Source organism: Elephas maximus, chromosome 20, assembly GCF_024166365.1.
Source record: "Elephas maximus indicus isolate mEleMax1 chromosome 20, mEleMax1 primary haplotype, whole genome shotgun sequence".
Classification (NCBI taxonomy): Eukaryota; Metazoa; Chordata; class Mammalia; order Proboscidea; family Elephantidae; genus Elephas; species Elephas maximus.
The window spans coordinates 43,824,239-43,846,188 of record NC_064838.1 but is presented as its reverse complement, the minus strand read 5'-3'; the positions used below and the strand labels follow the sequence as shown (position 1 = coordinate 43,846,188).

General features: G+C 45.0%; 1 protein-coding gene across 4 annotated transcripts in view; it reads left to right on the top strand.

The window, feature by feature from the left end:
- The window catches only part of CHCHD6 (coiled-coil-helix-coiled-coil-helix domain containing 6), a 320,395-nt gene that overhangs the window by 244,203 nt on the left and 54,242 nt on the right, over positions 1 to 21,950 (top strand). For all 4 annotated transcript variants that reach the window (XM_049862544.1, XM_049862543.1, XM_049862545.1 and 1 more), the window contains one exon: positions 14,809 to 14,879. In XM_049862544.1, coding sequence (XP_049718501.1) covers positions 14,809 to 14,879 — 71 coding nt within the window. The remainder of the gene's footprint in view (positions 1 to 14,808; positions 14,880 to 21,950) is intronic.

Sequence of the window (21,950 nt, the reverse complement as noted above, 5' to 3'; positions counted from 1 at the left end):
GGCTACAACCAATGACTGCCCTGACAGGGAACACAACAGAGAACCCCTGAGGGAGCAGGAGAGCAGTGGGATGCAGACCCCAAATTCTCATAAGACCAGACTTAATGGTCTGACTGAGACTAGAAGGACCGCGGTGATCATGGCCCCCAGACCTTCTGTTGCCCCAGGACAGGAACCATTCCCAAAGCCAACTCTTCAGACATGGATTAGACTGGACAATGGGTTGGAGAGGGATGCTGGTAAGGAGTGAGCTTCCTGGATCAGGTGGACACTTGAGACTATGTTGGCATCTCCTGCCTGAAGGGGAGATGAGAGGGTGGAGGGAGTTAGAAGCTGGTGAAATGGACACGAAAAGAGAGAGTGGAGGGAGAGAGCAGACTGTCTCATGAGGGGGAGAGTAATTGGGAGTATGTAGCAAGGTGTATATGGGTTTTTGTGAGAGAGACTGACTTGATTTGTAAACTTTCACTTAAAGCACAATAAAAATTATTAAAAAAAAAAAATTCTCATGCCTAGATCCCATCCCAGAGTAATTATATCAGAATTTCTGGGGGTGGGTTTAGATATGCCTTCTGAAAGTTGTTCAGATAACTCTAAGGTGCAGCCAGGGTTGAGGACCACTGGCCTAGAAGTAACATGGAGCCAAGGGTCACCACACAGCTGCCTTCAGGGGCCAAGGGGGAGTGCTGAATACTTGAAATTGCAGGTATAAAATCACAGGGATACATAAGGACTGTGATGAAGAGAGCAGGATTCATCCAAGAGCATTCAAATTGATATATATATATATATATATACACACACATATATACGTGTGTGCATTTTATATATGTATATACACACACACACATACATACAGTGCTATCAGAACAAAACACATGGGAGGCCTACATTCTGTACATCAGTGCTTCTCTAAACATCAGCATGCATATGAGCCCCCTGGGGAGGCTTAGTAAAGAGCAGGTTTGTCTGGGTGGGGTCTGAGATAGTCTGCATTTCTAATAAGCTTCCAGGTGATACTGAGGCGGCTGGTCCATGAACCATCCTTTGAGTGACAAGGCTGTGTACCACCATACTGCCTAAGACCGACCAGATGGAGGTAAAGTTGGGGTTTAGCTTTCAGCTCCATGTGATTGCAAGGTTCCTGAGGAGCAAGGGGTCCAGAATTGTATCCTCCTGCCTTAGGGAGCTTTCCACTCATGGGAGTCTCTAGGAGACACTGAGGACCTGCTCTCAGGATGCTGTGGCTGGCTGCAGATGGGAGGCCTCCCCCAGAGCCTTACCTCTGTATTTCATCCAGAATCAGAACATCATGCCTGAAGAATGGAAATATCTGTCAATGCCTGTGAGGCCAAAACGTACAGCTCCTGAAGGCCCGATGCTCTGAGAGGCCTGCAGTGTGTCCCATGACCTCAGCTCCATCATTATTCACCTATGGAATGCCCAACCCCAGGGGCTTCGCAACTTTTGAGTTGGAATTTTTCTCTCTATTACTCTTTGTTGAGGAGAACTGTAGCAATTCTCAGCATCAGGACCCTGCACGTTTTACTCAGGGTCCTATCACCAGTAAGTAGCAGAACTCGAACTAAAATTCATGTCTCTTGATTTTTTATTCCTTTTTACTTTCTATTGTGCTATGCATTTTGTTTTTAAACTATTTAGATATTCATTTAGCAAAATATGTTTTTGCAAAGGCAAAACCAACTAACCAGCAGCTTGAGAGGCATGGCTGGTTGCCCAGGGTTTATGTTAAGCAGTTACACTGCCGATAGGGCTGCTCTCCTCTGTCCGCATCCTGCCAGTGGAATGATTAAGGTGGTAGATTACCTTGTCACTCCTGCTTACTCCAAGCACACCATTGACTTCCCCGCCTGTCTACCCTCGCATGGCTTCTGTCCATTTAAGTTAAATGCAGTTCTGTACTTACCAGCTATTTAAAGCTCTCTGCCTCCCTTTCCACTTTAATACCCACTTCCTGGTCTCAGTTTGCTTCCAAGAGATCCCATCCTAGTTCACAGGCCGTGGGCCTGGGTAAGTGAAATTTACTTTTCCTGTACCAAAGCATGCGGCGCCCTGGGGGCACAGTAGTTAAGAGCTTGGCTGCCAACCAAAAGTTTGGCAGTTCGAAACCTACCAGCTGCTACTTGGAAACCCTATGGGGCAGTTCTACTCTGTCGTGTAGCGTCACTATGAGTCGAAATTGAGTTGACGGCAACGGGTTTGGTTTTTTGGTACCATAGCAGATTTAAAAAAAAATTTTTTTTTTTTTACTTGATCACTTAAATGGGGCTTTGATGCTCTTGTCCTTAACTGTTTTATCAGGTACTTCTTCCGTGTCCTTGTTCTTAAATACACTCCTCTGAATTTGTTTTTTCTTGTCCGTTCTTACACACTGTAACACAGACTCTTCCCTTAAGACTTTCAAACCGGAGCAGACCCTGAGCGTCTGACAAGACTCTTCTGTTGGGGATCGCTAAGCTTGTTTGTAAGAAAGTACACAATTTGACCAGCCTGCGTAGGCCAAATTGTGCAGTTTCTTATGGGTGTGTGCCCTTTCTAGTGAATTATAGGTTAAAGCTCCTTGTGGGTATGTGTTTTGGGAGCATGTTTCTGCACCCTGTGGCACACCAGTGAATATCCAGGTACACCAAAAGGGTAGATTCTGCTCATCAACGTGTGTCTCGGCTGCACACGTGCCGTTTTTTTTTTTTTTTTTTACAAGGTGCAAAGGGTGCGTGTATTCACATACATACATACATGCCAAAAACTCTATTTTTTACTACCTTGTAAGGACAGAGTTATAAGCCTATCTGCCCCCTGCCCACTAAAACACCCCAGAAGCCAGTGAAATGTAAGGAGCTTCAGCAAACCCATGGGAGAGACATGGTCCGCAAAACCCAGCCTTATCCACCTCGTTGTGATAGCAGCACACACACACATACAGAGAGATGCATAGAAGAATATTTTTCTCTCTGCCGTTTCACAAATGCAAATACTTCTGGAAGGGTCTTACCTAAAGCCACTCTCACTAACACTGTAATTAGCAGTTCATACCATAGCAAGATTTAAATGACAGCCAGCCAGGTGTATTAAGAAATGGGACATGGAGTAGATGTCCAGGGAATGAGGGCTTACTGGAAGAGTAAGAATGGGGTGCCCTGGAGGAGAAGAGGAAGGGCATAGTGGGAGCATAACACTATAAGGCATGTGCTTTGGAAGGATCGTTCCTGTAGCCACAAGCAGGGTAGATTCAAGGAGTCTGGGAGGGGGACTGGAGGCATACCAAGTAGGAAGTTGTACCACCTTAGGCCAAAGTAATAAGGGCAGAGCTGATGAAATACTAGCGAGGATGGGGAGGAGGAGACAGAGTTAAGAAACTTGTAACATACAGAATTAGCCAAAGAAGAATGCCTTAATTCATTCTTCAAGTATGGATCAATCAGATTCAGTGTTTGGCCAAACATTAGCAATAAAGGTAAAAAGAAGACCCTGAGCTCAAGGAATGCTCAGTCTAAGGGAGACAGACATGTTAATACATGATTGCAGTTCTTTGTGGAAAGTGCTGCTCAACGTATGTCTTAGTCCAGAGCACTGAGAAGGGAATGATTAATTTTGCCTGGGAGATGAGAGAGAGGGCATAGCCCAGCAGAGGGGATGCTATTGTAGGGTCTCAAAGCAGGACTAGGGATTTCTCAGGTGGACAAGGGAAGAATTAGCAGAGGAAACAATGTTAGAATAGTATGGAGGCTTGCAGTATGGAAAGTATGTGCAGGAAGTAACCCTGGCTCGGTGCAGGTGGAATGCAGTGCCTACAAGGGACAGTACGGAAAGGATTTATTAGAGAGGGCCAAATCTGGACGGGAGTCTTAAATGCCACTCTGGTGACAGAGTAACATTGGATAGTTTTCAGCTGAGAGTTGTATTTAAGGATTGCTGTAACAGCAGTGTGGAGAATAAGCTGGAGGGGGAGAAAGTAGCAGCAGGGGGACCAGTGTGGAGTATGTATCAGGCATGTCCTCACAGCAGTCCATTTATAAGATAATAAAGATTGAACAAAAGCAGTGACGATGGGGAGAAAGGAAAAGTGACAGGTGGGAGGCAGAGTTACCTGCACTTGGTTACCAGCTTGATATTGGGGGTACCAAGAGGAAGGAAGCGGTGATAATTGACAGGTAACCATCTAGGATTTGGACAAATAGTGATGTTGTTCACCAGGACAGAAAATGCAGGAAGCAGAGAAAATGAGAGTTATAAGAGGAAGAGAGTTCTGGAAGGAAAATGTCTGGCAAAGGAGAAGAAGGAATGAGATCAAATCGGTAATGGAGCATGGTTCTGATGAAGGCCAGAGAGGCTTTTAATATTTGACTAAGTCTTACTGAACAGCTGCTGTAGCAAGTTACCAAATTAATCTTAGACTCCAACTATTCCCCTGAGTTTCTCACTCATATCTTCAACAGCTTTCTTGACTTGATTGTCTCCTGTGCATTTCAAAGTCCCAGGCAAAACAGAAGTATTGATCTGATTCTCCACTGCCGTTACTGAAGATAGTGTTCTTCACTCTCACTAAATGGTAACACCATCTCTCACCTGGATCCTTGCAACAACCTGCCAGGTGGCCTCCCTGCTTCCATTCTCTCTTCCCAATGTTCTCCTTATTATACATAAGTAAGTATTCTTTTAAAAATGGGAATCAAATCATATAGCTCCTCTGATGAGACCCTCCAATGGCTTCCTACTGTTCTTAGACTAGAATTCCAAGTCCTCATACTTGCCCACAAGGTCCTGCATCAGTGTGATCTGGCCCTGCGAGCCTCTCACATCATCTGTTCTCAGCCTCACATGTCTTCCAGCCATGCTCATTTTACCAAGCGTGGTCGTACCTCAGGATCTTTCTCCAAAGCTTTACATACTTTCCTCCTTCACTTCATTCAGATCTCTCCCCAGTTGTCACCCCAGCAGAGAGGCCTTCTCTGGTCAACCTATTTAAAATAGCATCCCTGTCTTGTCACTCTGTCCCCTTAACCTACTGTATTTTTTCCTGATATTTAATACAGAGTAAAATTATTTATGTATTTGTTTGTTCATATTCACACTGCTAGCTCTGTGAAGACAAGGACTTCATCTCTGTTCACCGCTGTGTCCTCTGATTGTAGAACAGGGCTTGGTAAATAGTTAAAAAAAAAAAAAAAAACCCTCAAATTTGTTGATTGAATGAAAGAAACAAATGATCTATGATGCGCTTGGCAATATTTAAGCATGTTTGTATGCTTTATTTCATTGAACCTTCAGAGTATCCCTGAAAGATAGGTGAGCATTTTTCCCATTTGACCAGTGAGGAAACTGAGGTTCAGGCAGATAGTCATTTTCCTATGTTATAGTAGACACTTGAATCCAAGTCTTTCAGGAACCCAGATGAATGGTAGAACTTCTCTGAGGCTGAAGGGGTGATGGTGCAGGTACTGGAGGAAAATGTTGTGTGTGTTCACACCCAGCAGCAGCCCCTGTCGCCTCCAAAGTTAATGGGAGGGACTAGAAGTCAGGTCAGACTGAGTGGAAATGAAGCAAAGCTAAGAAAGGACTAAAAGACAGGAGACTTGGAAGGGATTAGGACCTAGAGGTCTCAAGGGGTCAGAGAACTCTGAAGTCAAGAGAGAAGATGGGTGAAATGAAAAAGGATAAGAGGCTGTGGTCAGTAGAGGAATGACAGTCTCAGTACCATTCTGGGTGATGGAGTGACAATATCAGGTAGCTTCGTTCTGGGTGATCGGAAGACCTTGAGCATGGCCCTGAGGATAGATAGCTGTGTTGGTCCCTGGCGGTGAGGAGATTGTGGAAGGGAGGGTGTAATGGAGTTAGCCAAACTGCGCAGTATGAGGAAACATTCCCTACAAGACTGCCCTCACTTCAGGCACCAGCCACAAGTTCCAGGGTCCTCATGGACTCCCTCAGGTTCGACTCATAGAACTCAGGAAAGTGCTATGCTAAAGATTATAGTTTTACTATACTGAAAGGATATAAATGAGAAACAGCCAAAGAAGAAACACACAGGAAGAGACACCTAGGATGAAGTCTGGGAGGGATACAAACACGAAACTTCTGGTTGTCCTCTACCCGTGGAGTTCTAGATGGTGTTACCTCCTCCCGGATTCAGTGTGTGGCAATATTTGTATTGCCAACCAGGGAAGCTTACCCAAGCTTCTGTGTTCAGAGTTTTTATTGGGGTTTCATTGTGTAGGCAATGATTGATTGGCTCATTGCCTTCATGGTTGAACTCAATCTCTAGTACTCCCTCCCTAGAGGTTGGGCTGATATGACATGACTCAAAGGCCTAACCATATAATCACATGGTTGGTCTTTCTGGCTTGGCTGGCCCCCATCCTGAATCACCTCATTAGCATAAACTGTCAGATGCGGTCCAAAGGGCCCACCATGAATTACCAAGTCTCTCCTACCAAGTCTTCCAATTCTCACTGGGAGAGTTGGAAGGGTTTAGAGGCTACCTCCCAGGAACTGGGGTCAAAGACCAGAGATCTCCTTTATTACACAGAGGGACTCTGGGGTTGAAAGGGTCCAAGATGGACGTTGCTGAGGGCAGGTCTTTGGGTGGAGTGGAAGATCATGATCTGAGCACTTACATCCTGGTAAGTGTAGGAACAATCCAGGAAAGAGCAGTCACTCTCTCCAGACAGCAGCAGAGGTGGACATAACCAACTAGATTCATTTTTAGGTCATTTTTAGCAATAGCTGTTGGCTGTTGAGGCTGGGTTGAGGGAGCAGAGGAGTGGTAAAGAGTAATTTTGAAACTGAGTGTTCTGGGGGAAGGGGCTGGTACCCAGGAGGAGGGGAAAGGAGACAAAGACATAGTTGACCAACTTCATAAGTTTGCCAAGAACGAGCTGTTTAGTTACTTAACAAAATTAAATTTCTCATTCATTCATTGGTTGGGTATCTGATTACATTGTTCTGACTTTTAAATTTTTTATGTTAATGATTTGGACCATTTTAAAAAGACTTATTCGTTTCTTATTTATGTTTTTTTTATTATTTTCAAATCGTAGACTCTCTTTAAATCCTAAACATGTTAGTTTTCTTCACTCCCCTAAACTGAGCTTTGAGAAGCTTTGGATAATTAGGCTGGTGAGTTTCCAGCCACCCCAGATGACCGACATTTGGCTGTGTTGACAGCACCTTGGCGTGGAGTTCTCCTATCTTCAATCTGTTCCTCTCAAATTTCTGGGATTTACATGAGCCCTCCACCTCTTGGCCCCTTACCAGCTAGCGCCAATTTTGTTGGGAATCTCTCCTTGGCTCTGGGCAGCAAGGATAATAGGCTTCACATTTTTCTACATGTAACCATACATCGTCACTGTGTCTTGTCCACATGGGTTTTGGTTTGTTATTTTTCTTCCTACGGGACAGCTGGGCACAAAGGGGAGAGCATGGCACCGTGTCGGAAGTGGATGGACCCCTCCTTGAACCCTACCTCTGTTGCTCACAGCTGTGATACCCTAAAAAAAAAAAAACCCACTGCCGTCGATAGCAACCCTATAGGACAGAGTAGAACTGCCCCATAGAGTTTCCAAGGAGCGCCTGTTGATGCCCTAGGCAGGTCCTTTTGCTTGCTGGGCCTCAGTTTCTTCATCTGTCACAAAGGAGTGGTAATTCCTACTGCGAAGTATTGTTTTGAGCATTCGAGGAGTTACCCTCTTTGGAAGTACCTGATACAATGCCTTGCTAGAGGCCACAGGGAACAGTCAATGGTCATCATGCTTGCATTTTCCCAACCGTCTGAAAATGCTCTCACTTTTTGTTAAAAATGCCAGGTTCCTGATTCTTACTCAACCCCTCCAACCACAAAGCCTCTCCAGTCACCCTGTGGGCCCCGCCCTCAGCCTCCTCTGTGTCCTGGTTACACCTTGTGCTTACCCCAGCTTGGTCCCACACAGGTCTGTGAGCTCCTCCAGGGCAGGGCTGCACCCAGCACCAGCTGTCCTCAGCTCCCACAGGGGGCCTGGCACAGTGGGGGCTCGTTACACTTTCTTAGTTGACTACATAAATGACTATGTCTTGATTGTCATTTCAGACTTTGTTCTAAAGCTTCTGACCCTCATCTCTATTTACTCAGCAACTTTTTATTGAGGGCCTACTATGTACCAGACACTGTTACAGCCTCTAGGGGTAGAGCAGCAAAAAGAACAAACAAAAATCCCTGCCTTTGCAGTTTCCATCCCCAAAGAAACATCCCTCATTCTTGCAATACTCTGGAATCTTTCTTCTCAGTGTAGAGTTGGTTAAATGCATTGGGGTGGGGGATGTTTGTGAAGTTCCTAAAACATGTATTGAGTGTTTACTCTGTGCCAGGCACTATTCTGAGCATTTAGCATGTATTATCTCATTCAGAACGATATGAAGGAGGCTCTGTTCTTGTTCTCCTTTTACAGATAAGAAGCCGAGGAAACAGAAAGGTGTGGATGCTTGCCCATGGCTTACACAGCTAGTGGGACATGGGTCCTGATCCAACTCAGACAATCTGATTCCAGCACCCATACCTGTCATCACTGCCATAGGCTGCTTCTTGATTGTTCTTGGGATGTTCCTTGGGGCCTTAATTTTGTCTTTCCAGTTGGATATAAGTTCCTTCTTAGACCCTTTATCTCCCTTGATACCTCCTAGCACTGCCTGTGTAGAGGCAGGCAGTGAATGAGGACTAGTTACTAGTTACTAGTAGCTACAATCTGTATGCCCCTCAGGGGTCCCAAGCCTGGAGGTCACAATCTGCCAGGCCAGCAGCCAAGACTGTGTTGTCTTCATACACCTCGCGTGCTGGCTTTACTCTGCTCTGTCCTACAGGGTCGATGTGGACCCTCCATCATCTTAGTGTGTGGCATTTATGGGTCCTCCCTCCAGTCCCTCCTCTGCACTGCTCAGCTCTTCTCGGCTTTAGGATGGGGAGGCAGGGCCATCTCTCTGGCCTGCAGCTTGTCTCACTCCCTCCCGCCTGCCTGTACCTTCTCACCTCGCTACCCCTCACCCTCCTCACACTCTCTTTTGATCTCTCAAACCCAGGCCCATGGAGAAATCAGACTGTATGAAATATGAAAACTGCTTGGGAAGTAATTGAAGAAACACTGTGACTTTTGAAACCCATAGAGATAGCACTCACACCTTCTTACTCACGTTAATGTTTAATGGCAGGTTTAATTAATGGAGATCAGGTCTTCTGGTTTCAGATGTGTTTGCGGAGCAGCTGGAGGACGAGGAGGAGGGGAGTCTGTTTGTAGGGCAGAGGAAAAGACCGCAAAGTCTGTAACTGAAGAGTCTAAATGGGAAAGAAAACATCCATAAATAATAGTTCATGATCATTGGGTGCTAATTAGTATGTGAGAATTCAGGACAATGCATTTCAGAAGGATTTTCCAGTGATTTCTAAATGGGTAATAGGACTAATTTCCGGGTTGCCAGCACACCCAGTGTCTCCTCAGGGCATTGTGCTGTGGGAGATTCAAGAAGCTCTCCTAGCACTGACAATCTAGTTGTGAAGACCTAGACTCCATTTTCCAAACAGCGGCCAGAATGTTCTTTCTAAGATACCAATCTACCGTGTCACTCCCTTGCTTAAAGAATTACCTTTATTAACCCCTTATTCAGCCTGCATTTGAGATCCTCTATGTCCTGGGCTGTGTTTTTCTGTCCAACCCTTCTCTCGCCCTTGCTCCTTGTGCTACTAAAGGATCAAACTGCGGTGCCATATCCCTCATACACAGCTGGGGGGTGCACTCAGTGTTCCCTCATACTGCTGCCTGGGTTTGGAAGACTTGCCTCTAATTATTTGGTTCATTTCTGCTCATCTGTTATGACTTGGTTCATTAGAAATGGATGTACCGTTTGACCCACAAATTTGACTTCTAGAATGTACCCTGCAGATACATTCACTTATGCACAAAGTAGTAGATGCCAAGATGTCCATTGTTTGTAACAGCAGAAGACTGGAAACAATGTAAATGTTTATGGATGGGAAACTGGTTACCTGAATTATAGACTATTCACTCACACAATGGATGCTATTCAGCTGTTAAGAAGGATGGGGTCTCAGAAAATTAAGTGCAAGAGTAAGGTGTAGCGCATTATATCTAAAAAAAAAAAAATTTTTTTTTTTTCTAGCGTAGTACAATTTGTATTACTAAAAAGTGGGTCACGTGTGTACTGGCTTGTATGTGCATCGTGGACTCTCTCAAAGGATTCACAGGAGGAGAAAGAGAAGAGGACTTGGAGCCCAGGGCTGAGGGGAGGCTTACTTTCTGCTGTATACCCTTCTGTCCTTACTGGTATTTGTTTGTTTTTAAAACCGTGTGTAAGTATTATTTAAAAAAAAAATTTTTTTTTAATGTAAAAAAGTTTTAGACCTTGTATTAGTTATCTAGTGCTGCTATGACAGAAATATAACAAATGGGTGGCTTTAACAAACAGAAATTTACTGTCTCAGTCTAGGAGGCTAAAAGTCTGAATTCAGGGTACCAGCTCCAAGCGAAGGCTTTCTCTCTCTGAAAGCTCTGGTGGAAGGCTCTTGTTTCTTGGTGATATGAGGTCCTCATGTCTCTCTGCTCACTTCTTTCTTTTATATCTCAAAAGAGATGGACTTAAAACAACCTAATCTTGCAGATTGAGTCCTGCCTCTTTAACATAACTGCTGTTAATCCCACTTCATTAACATCATTGAGGTAGGTCTTAAAACACATAGGAAAATCACATCAGATGACAAAATGGTGGACAATCACACAATTCTGGGAATCCTGACTTAGTCAAGTTGACACATATTTTTTTGGAGGGGACCCAATTCAGTCCATAACAGGCCTCAATTTAGCTATCAACTCCCAAGAAGCCATCCTGACCTCACGGTTTATGTTGGTTTATATGTCAGATGCCAATACACATCCAGGCATGACTAACAGAGGCTTGCCTGTAATTGTGACGTTCCATTACCTGTGATCTCCAGGAGGCTGGGAGCGGGTCACAGTTTTCTCTGTATCTCCTATGCTTAGTGGGTTCTCAGTATGAATGTTTGTGGCAGCAAATCTCATCTAGAATTCCCAAGTCTTCCCTGACTGTGTGGTCAAGGAGTCTGCTGAGTGTGGGGCCACTGCACAAGGAGTTTGTACACACTGCGGCCGTCTCAGCAAGGCCTGGTAGACGAGAGACCCCGTGAACACAGGCGACCAAGTCAGCTCTCCCCAGTCGCAGACTAAGGGAGCAGCAGTGGTGGCTGCTTCTGGTAGCATCTGGCCATGGTGGGACTGTGTAGGTAGATTGGAGGCGGGGAGAGTGATGTGGGTCAGGACAGGAAGGAGTTTCTCTGAGTCAGATTGAGAGACAATAGAGGAAGCTACAGTGGGGTGATCACGGCCACTTCTTGGCCTGTGGGTACTTCCTGTGACAAATCTAGCTGACCACATGTTCAATCTGAGCTAGTCATCTAATTCAGCAGCTTACCAAGTTCACACAGCCCAGGCTGCATTTATGGAGGTACAGTGTCCAGAACAAAGGCCCTAAGGGTCTCCTGTCAGCCTACAGAAAAGGGATGTTGGCAGATGAGTGTGTCTGGAAGACAGTGACCTGACCCTGAGGAGTTCTGTGGACACACAGTTAAAAGAGGAGAGAAGCTTGGCCCCAAGATGAGAAGGCAGACTGGGGTCGATGGGGGAGTTTAGGGCAAGGCAGATTTCAGCTTCAGCAGCCTCAGTGGTCCAACAGCAGTGGCTCTCTGGATTGAGGGGGTACTGTGTACAAGGCACTGCACCACATCCTCTGCATAAGCCTCTTGCCCTCACAGCCACCCTGTAGCATAGGCGGTATCCGGTTTTACAGTTAAGAAAACCAAGACTCAGAGATGTTAAGTGGGTTACCCAAAGATGACCGCCAGTATATACCAAAGTGAAAACTCAGACTTGGGTCTATGGACTGTGCAGCCTTATAGTAAGCCCCCACGAGCAGAAGGTTCAAACTGAGTCTAAATGATCATCCACCAAAGGGGTTATAGGAGCGAGCTTGCTCAGAATAGGGGGGAAGGCCCTAAGTTTCTCCTTGTGTGGAGCCCTTAAATTAGGACTCTCAGGGGTTCACTTCCGTATCCTCACTGCTTGCCCAGGACAGTCCATGTTGGCTGAACATTGGACTGGTTGAGGCAAAACCACAATGTCTTGGTGTTACCGGAATAATGTTCTTGCCTCTCGCTGGTCAAGAATAAGCAGGTAAGGCACGTAGTTTTCCACACGAGCAAAGCTTTATTGAAGAGGCTTGCAAGCGGAGATGAGGAGGGCCTAGAGCAATGCATACCCGTCTCACGGGCCGAGTTTTTTAAAGTTCTTGGGTGGGAAAAAGTTCGTGTTTATTCATAGACACAGGCGGGGACATGTTAACTAAGGTGCGTGTGCAGCAGCTTTCCAAGATGGCTCCTGTCCCGGAGGCCCCTGGGATTCGTAGCGGGACTTATTATGGGGTGTTGCGCCTGCGCAGCCTCTTGCTCTCTGGGTTCGATTCCCTGGCTGGGGCTGTAGCCCCTTACTGGCCCCGGTGGAAGGTCACATAGTGGTGACAGGTGGATGTTCTGCGCATGTCTCTGGGCCTGGTTTTCTCCAGCTGCTTCTGAAAGGCAATTTTAAAGAAGTTTGCATGCTATTTTTAGATACCTTGCCCCATTGTTCTGGGGAATGGCTTTGTTTCTATGCCCTGGCCCATTTCTTGTTACTTTGTTTGCAGATTTGGGGGCCCCTCTATTCCTTGTCTTACTTGTTCTGGGGAATGGCTTTGTTTCTATGCCCTGGCCCATTTCTTGTTACTTTGTTTGCAGATTTGGGGGCCCCTCTGTTCCTTGTCTTACTAAGTCTCTAGGTTCCACACTCAACCCCCTATTACCTCGCTGATAGTATAGTCTGTTTCTGTTTTACTTGCTTCTCCTCTAACCACAGCAGTCTCTTCGCTATTTCTCAGGCACCCTCTGATCTCAGGGCCTTTGCTCCTGTCTTACTGGTTAAAACGTAAGTTTCAGAGAAGACATGCTAGAAACTTGGAGTCTGCATGTTCCTGTGGTCTCCAGGGTGCCCCCAAAGAGTCTTGGGGTTCTTGGGGGGCATACTGATTCAGCGCCTGGGAAATGCTGGAGTGGTAGCATTTCACAGCTCATAACCCCCTGTGGCATCTCTGTCTCCCTGCTTTAGGAGTGAGGAGACTAGAGCAGACAGTGGCCACGTGACTGTCCCAGGACCACGTAGCAGCTGGAGAAAGAAAGGCTAGCATTGGCTCTCTGGCTCATCCCAGGACAGCCCGGAGTAGAGCTCCTGTCCCTGCTGATCTTCCTCATCTGGCGCCCCATGTAGCCCCTCAGTTGTGCTCGCTCCCATGTCCCCTCCCAGCAGATGCTTCCAGAGCCTTTGGTGCAGTGGGACAGTGACCAGGGGGAGGCAATTCCATCTTAGACTTGGATTTCAGTGTTCTGTGGTCCTTGGCAGATGGCATTGCCTGCTCCTAGACTTGGTTGCCCTCATGTCCACGGGATATATGTTGCTTTCTCTGCTTTGGCTCTGACTCTAACCCTTTTGACCGGTTTTCCTATGGCCCAGGCTATCTGTGCTGTAGTGGAGTGAGAAAGCCCAGGCTTGGAGCCCTGCATGCCTGCAGGTGGAACCCCAGCTCCATGGTACAGGAATTCACATGACCTGGGCAAGTCTTTCCACCTACCTTGCAGGCTTGTTGCAGTAACTGACTGAACCATGCCAGTGGTGGGCACCTAAAGCCTAAAGTATCAGTTTGTGTATCTGTAAAATAAGGGTAATACTCCTTTCCTGAGAGTCTATGACGGGCTGACATCAGGGCTGGGAGGTAGGAGGCAGACACTGTGTGGCATCTACTGATGTTTGTATCGCCACCACTGGTGAGGTTCTCACTGCCGGTCCCTGTTTCTGATATCCTTTGAAAACCAGCGAAGAAGCTAGGAACGTGACATGGAAAGGAGTGTCAAGTTCTGGGCCTGTGTGACCTTGGACGACTCACCTCTACTTACCTAGAGCCGTACAGGGTGGAGCCAGGATTTAAACCTAGTTCTGTCTTCTTCCTAACCCTGGGCTCTTCCTGCACCCATCTGTCCCTGTATGTACACACAGAATATGTAATCTTAGAATACAAGTGCTTTAGAACCACTTACAGGTGTCTGGACCAATGACTGCCATGTGGATGAGCACGTGGTCATGGTAGGCAGCAGAGAGTGTACCAGACTGGGAATCCAGTCACCTGGCTTTAGTACTCGTGCTACCACTTGCTGTGTGACTTGGGGCAAGTCACTTGACCTCTGGGTATAAGAGTCCATCTATAAAATAGGTACCGGACCAGATCAAGGCCCAGCAAGATTTTTTTGAAAGATACATTAGTCTTTGTAGGTCATACAGTTTCTGTTGCAACTACCCAACTCTGTCTTTGTAGCAAAAAGCAGCCACAGGCAACGCATAAAGCAATGAATGAGGCTATGTTTCAATAAAACTTTACTTACAAAAACAAACGACAGGCATGCTTATGGGTCAGGGTTTGCTGATCCCTGAACTAGATGATCTCATAACGTTCTTCCAGCCTGTGCTAGCCTAGGATTCTCTAGTAGCAGTCCATCCATGTTGGACCAGAACACAAGCTGTGGATTAATCACCAGTCTGCATTGATGCAGCTCAAGAAATTAGCAACTCTGGATTTCTAATGTGCTTTCATCTTGTGAAGGAGCCAGAGGGAAATTTCAGTCTTTGGTAACCAGTTCTATTTTTCTCTTTATAGAATGCCGAGATGTATAAATTGTCTTCAGAGCAATTCCATGAGGCAGCTTTGAAAATGGAGAGCACAATCAAGTAAGAATTTGTTTCTCCTTTGTAAACTTGCACTGTATTTGTGAAAATTCCCACGTGTGGCTTGAAACCTGCCACCACCTGCCTAATTTCAGATTTTTGTCACAACACAGTGAACCATCTGTTACTCAGCTCTTTCACCCGGATGGACCGTGGCCATTGGTCCTCTGTAACTGACCACGTTAGCACTCAGCTCTCCAGCAGCTCCTTGGTAAATTAAAGCGTGGTCGAGGCAGATGTGGCAGAGGTACTTTCACAGCCCAGTCTCCAGTGAGCAGGAGCTGCTTTTTGTTTTCTAGCTAGGAGAGGAGCTGGTGATCAGGCCCCAAAGGGAGTAGAGAAGGGGGTGCCCCTCGGCCCTCTTCTCCCCTCCTTACTTTGAGGAGATTGTTTTCTAGAGCACTCTACTCACCTTCTGCTTGCCTGGTGCTGTGCTAAGCACCTCTTGTATGTTGACACTAAGGGTGGCCCCATTTCCCTCCAAGAACTGTGGTTCAGAGGTCCTGTTTACTTGCACAGGTCTGTGTGCCAGAGTTCTGTGCCATGTCTGTCTTCCTCCATGACCCACGTTCCCTGTGCTGTCAATTGAGGACTGTGAGCCTGAGCAACAAGAAGGAGGGGAGGTAGACACAGAATCTCCATCACCACACAGCTCTGATTAGTTAGGCAAATTGACACCACAGGTGCCCCCTCTCCTCGCTGCAGCCCACTTCCACGAGCAGGGCACTGAAGAGTCTGAAGCTTCTGTGTGGGAGATGGTGGTGGTGCCTTGTTTTCTGGGCTCTTTATGTTGGGGTGGTCTCTGTGGACCTGGTTTCCTGTACCAGTTGCTGTCTAATCGATCCTGACTCATGGCGACCTTAGGTGTGTCGTGTGTCATTGCCGAACTATGCTCCATAGAGTATTCGGTGGCCGAGTTTTTAGAAGTGGATCACCAGGCCTTTCTTCTGAGATGCATCTAGGTAGACTCAAACCTCTATCCTCTCAGTCAGCAGCAAGCACATAATCATTTGTACAACCCTGGGACTTTCGTAAATGAGCCAAAGGGGACTCCTACGAACTCCTTCCATCACCCTGGCTGGGCTCTCTCCCTCCAGAGTGAGTCCTGATGACTCAACAGGCAAATCACTCACAGTAACAAAACGGGAGTCAGTTAAATTGGGCACAAGGAGAAGAAAATATCACAGAGCAGATTGGGTAACTGGGAAGTAACAAACACTTGTAGGAATGGCTGCCGACAAAATCGTGTGCAGCACCAGGCAGGGAAACGGGGCAGATAAGCAGTCAGAGCAGATCCCAAGGGGATGGAAAGTAAAACTTTAAGAGTTGTACTCTTGAGAACAAATGCGTGAAACTGTGTGGAAATGCCATTAGACTGTGGTTGAAATGACTAAAGTATAATTTGGGGAAGAGAAACAAATTATTTTGAAATTTCCCAAGTCCTAGAGCAAAAACAGGAAGCTCAGAAGAATTTCCCAGCAGCTAGCTGGAGACCAGGAAATCATGGAGAGAGGGGCCTGTTTGGGTGGTTTTTCTTAAGTGGAAGCAACACTCCTGGTAGTACTGGAATTTCGTTGGAATTTGGGTGCAAGGGAGCACCTTTGGGTTGGATGGACCCCTGACTAATCAAGGAAACTTTTGGCTGCCTGTACCCCTCTCTCAAAGCAGACAACTCAGAGGGCCTGCTTCTGAAGGGCTCCTCCCCGGTGCTGGGGAGCACTTTACATCCTGGTTCATCTGGGGCAAGAAGTACTCAGAACCACAGATCAGTGAGAGGGAGAGACTGGAAAGCTATCATGTGAAGGGGACTGACTACTGTGTGACAGCCAACACAGTAATGTGACCACTGGAAATTGGCAAACACCATAGCCGCCCACTCTCCCCACCCTGGCCCACTTCCACAAGCAACATTTGTGAAGGCAGCAGAAGCCAAATCCACAGGTTCTCTCTCTCTCTGTCTGGGTCGATGGATGGCCCGCCAAGGGAAAGAGACTCTGCAGCAGAAGCCCCAAGAGGCTTGTGAAGGAAAGGACTCAAATAGCTTTACTGTCAGTGACTATAGTCTTTTTTTGTCTGCCATGTCACCCACCACCCTGGGTGTATGGACTCCTGTCCTCCTCGCCCTCTGACCTCTGGCTTAGTTTGATTGTGTTGTCATGTCCTTTCTTATCTTCCTATCTTCTGAAGGCAAAGGAGAGGTAGTGTATGAGTGTATTTTTAATCTGAGAAAAGTATAAGGATATTTGTTTGTTTACAACATCCCATGATAATAATTACTGGTGCTGTGGTTAAGAGCTGGGCCACTAACCAAAAGGTTGGCAGTTTGAATCCACCAGCAGCTCTTTGGAAACCTTATGGGGCAGTTCTACTCTGTTCTGTAGGGTCGTTAGAAGTCGCAATTGACTCTGTGGCAATGGGCAGTGGGTCCTGAGCACATACTAAATGGTAGGCACTACGTAAGGCACCTCAGAGATGTCATCTCATTTACTAGTTCCATTTTACAGATGAAGAACTAGGCTAGATAGACTGAATAACTCTCTTGCTCTTTCTGTGGTCACACAGCTAGTTGCATGGTGGAGCTGGGGTTCAAGATTAGCTCAGACTGTATTGGAGCCACTGTTATGATGTCAAAGCCAACCACACCTCTCATGGTTAATAGACACTGAACCTAACTAAGACATATCCACCACTCCTGAGTCCCAAGGCAACTCTGATAGCCTCTGTTAACTGTGTGTATGTCTAGGAGATGTGACCTCCTACAGGCAAGGACCTAGCTGATTCAACTCTGTACCCTCATGTCTAGCACAGGGTCTTGCAGAGTAGACATCTATCTAGATATTTGTGAAATGAATCAGCAACTGACTCCATGGCTCTTAAGGCTGCCTACAGTTCCGCAGGTATGGGCCTGAAACGCCTGTTGTTACCCTGGTAGTAGAAGGTAAGTAGAGTATCTGGGTCAGAAAGATTTGGGTCAAGCCCCAGTTCAGGGCAGAGTCCCTCTGTGGGCCTCCTCCAAGACCAGGTGGCCTGTGGCTTAGCACTGTTTCCCAAGACTATTCTGTCTCCATGCAATCCCTTGGAATTTCCCCCGAGCACCCTTGGTCCCCTCACTGGTTCTCTTCCTCTTTGGTCTCCTTTCCCACTCATCCTGCCTACCAACCATGTAATGTTTATTTTCCAGAAGTAATGCTCTGCACTGCCTTCTTCAGTGACTTCTTAGTGCTCTCTGGTCTTTAGCACTTCGGTTAAGATCCCTAGAATGAACTTCTCCGCCATCATCCATCACAACACCCTACCCGGACCTTTCCCTCCAGCCAAACTAGCCTTAGACACAGTCCCCAAAGTAGGGCATTCCCGTTTTGGCCTCTGAATTTCTGCTCACCTGCCTGGAGGATCGGCACCCTTTGGCTGCAGCCCATCTCCCTTTCAAGGCGCAGCTTGGTGAGAGCCTTCAGATGGGTTCTCAGTACCCACTCCTGGAGTGCAGTTTGTACTGCGAGGCACTTGCCTATGGTGCCCTGGGTTGTTCCTTGACCCTCAGAGACTGTCTCTCTCTGAATGTAACACAAGCAGCAGGATGGGGTGCCAAGATCCTCCCTGGTCTCTGCAGTCAAATGGACATGGGCTCAAACCGTGGCCCTGCTGCTGCCTGGTTATATGCCTTTGGGTGAGTCACTTCACCTCTCTTGGCCTCAGCTTCTTCATCTACAAAACCGATGATACGTCCTATAACATTTTACTTGATGATTAAATGAGATAATCCATAGAAAGTAGACCTCCGATACCAGAAATTGTTGTTGGCATTAGTGTGACTGTTATTAATAACAACTGTTATTGGAATCACTTTTACAGCACATAGCTTGGCAGAGAGTAGAGCAAGTTTGATCAATAAATTGAATTTACAAAACACTTTATGTCTTTTCCCAAATGGATTAAACAGAAAGCTGTGTAGAGTTAGAAATTATTTTGCTTAAACATTGTTGGGGAGGGGAGATCCTTGATTAGGAGATTTCTTGTGTTAGCAAATGGCTGTAAATTGCAGTGTTAAGTGCCATAGAAATAAAGCCAACTGCTGTCAGCAGTTGATAGTGGGGAGTTTTCTTCCAAGACAGTGGAGGTCTTTAACAACTTTTGAGTAAACCAAATGGTTACTTAGATAGAAAACTAGTGGTTTGTGTATTCATACATTCATTTAACACACGTGTAGTGAGTGCCTATTTTCCAGGCACCATGCTAGGCACTGAGGATACAGTGATAAACAAGACAGCTTCAGTCCCTGCAGCAAGGAACTTACAGCATTTGGGGGGTGACAAACAATATTTAAAAATTAATTGCACAAGAATCCATTACCCAGTTATTTAATTACAGTAATGAATGCCATGAACAAGAGTCTGAATTAAAAAGGGCATGTCAGAGGAGGGTAATCTAGACTGGGAGGGTGGGGAGGGCTTCTCAAAGGAAATGACAGGAAGAGTAGAAGGTGGCCAGAGGAAGGAAAAAGCATTTCAGACAGGAGGCTCAGCTTGTTCACAGGCCTGAGGCAGGAAGTAATTTAGCTTACTCAAGGAACTGAAAGAAGGCCAGTGTGGCTAGAGAGTAATGAATGCTGAGAGAGAAGCAATAATGAAGCGCCAACAAGTCCACAGGAACCAGATCAGGCCGCACTTTGTCATTGTACTAGGGATTTTAATTTTGTCCTAAGACCAGTGAAATACCATTTTCAGCTTTATTTCTGTTCTAATTTATGCATTTAAGGTTATAAATTTCTCTATTAACCCAGCCTTAGCTATAGCTATATCCTACAAGTTTTGATATAGTGTATTTTTATTATGATTCAGGTCAAAATTTTTCTAAATTATTATTCTGATTTCTTCTTTGACTCAGGTTATTTTGAGATGTATTGTTTAATTTCCAAACATTTGGGGATTCTCTTTTTTGTAGTTGATTTCCAGCTTAATTCCACTGTGATTAGGGAACACACTCTAAATTATTTCAGTCCTTTGAAATTTGCTTTATGGCTCAATATATGACTTCTTTCATAAACTTGCCACGTGTACTTGATAGAATGTGCGTTCTGTCAATAGATGTAGTGTTCCATGCTTGTCTGTCTGGTCAAGTTGATCAGTCATGTTCAAATTTTTTGTATCTTCACTGGTGTTTTCGTCTGCTTACTAGTTGAGAAAGCGTTTGTGCCGCGCTATGATTGTAGATTTGTCTGTTTCTTCTTTTGGTTCAGTCAAGTTTTGTTTTATGTATTTTGAATCTGTATTATTAGGTGTATACAAATTAAAATTGTTACATATTCCTGGTATATTATCCCTTTTATCAATATGCAGTTTTCTTCTTTGTCTGTAGTAAAGTTTCTTGTCTTGAAATCTACGTTGACAATAGAGTTACACCACCTGTTTGCATGTTGTATCTTTTTCAGTCTTTTCACTTTCAATCTTTTTGTATCCTTGTATATAAGATATGTCTCTAGTGGGAAGTATATAGCTGGGTTTTGTTTTTGTTTTTAATTTGGTCTGACAATCTTGATTTTAGAATTAAAGTATTATTACATTTACATTTAATATAATTTATAATACTTCAGGTTTATATCATCATTCCTTGGATTTGTTTTGTTTGTCCTCTCTGCTTTATGGGCTTTTTTTCCCCCCTCTTTTGTATTATTCCAGTGTTTTTATTGTTCCTTTTTCTCCCTCTATTATGTTGGTAATTATACATTCTTATATTATTCTTTTAGTGGTTAGCCTAGATATTACAATATGCATCCATGACTTACTGTAGTCTAATATGTATAACTACTTTTATCACTTCACAGACAATGCTAGGAATTTTGAAGTGCTTTAATATCATCTACCCCTTCCTTTGGTTTAATTATTTTCATACATTTAATTTTGTATATATTTTAGACTCCATAAGACATCCTCATCATCATTATTATTTTGTATAGTTAGTATTCATGTATCTTTCCTCACATATTTACCTTTTTTGTTATTTTTCATTCCTTCCTGCATTCAGTGTTTCTTTCTGAGATAGTGGTTGTTTTGACTACAGAACTTCCTTTAGAATTTTTTTTTAATGTAGATTTGCTGGTTCTTTATTTCACCTTCATTTCTGAAGAATATAGCAGTCATTTTCTTTCAGCTCTTTGAAGGTATCTTTACATTTTCATTTGGTATCTATTTTTCTCTTGAGAAGTTAGCCGTTGATATTGTTATTACTACTGTTAGGTGACTTCTTTTTTTTCAGTTTGCTTTTACGATTTTCTCCTTGTCCTTGGTTTTTAGCAGTTTAGCAGTTTTACTATGGCGTGCTTGATTATGTATTTTCTTTCTTATTCTCCTGCTTGGGGGTTCTTGTCTTTATGTCTTTGGTCAGTTTTAAAAATTTCTCAGTAATTATTTCTTCAAATAAAACTTCGACCTATTTTATCTGTCAGTTTCATGTATTACTGTGCCTCCTATTGTCTATAATCTTGTTGTTTGTTTTTTATCTCCATGCTGGTTTTTCTTTAATCTCCAGTAATATATTAATTACAGTTATTTTAAAGTCTGTGTCTTAATAATTCTAATAACTGGTCATCTGAGGATCTGTTTCTGTTGCCCCCTTCCCCCCCCCACCCCCCCACCGCTCCTGTTTCTTGGTGTGCTGAGTAATTTTTGACTGAATGCCAGATGCTGTGAAGAGAAATCACAGAGGCTCTAGATGATATTTCCTAAGATGCTTTGCCCTACTCCTTATTGGCCATCTGAATGAAGGCAATCTCCTTAACGCCATCAGGGCGTGAGTTGACTGGAGGCTGGCTCCAGTTTTTGTAAAGCTCGGTCTACTTCTGATCCACCCCTGTTCCTAGGGTGTGGCTTTCCAGGGTTCATCTTTCTTGGTAAGCCCTAAACCCCTATTTTTACTTGTCAGCTCTGTGAGACTTCTGAAAATTCCACTCTGCTTTTCAGTGGCTTTTTACTTTGCTTCTTAGACCCTTGCCTGAGTAGCTCAAGAATTTCACAAATGCTTTAAAAAGGGGAATCTACTGAGTGTTGACTTACTGCTCTTGTACCTCCCTTCTCTCCA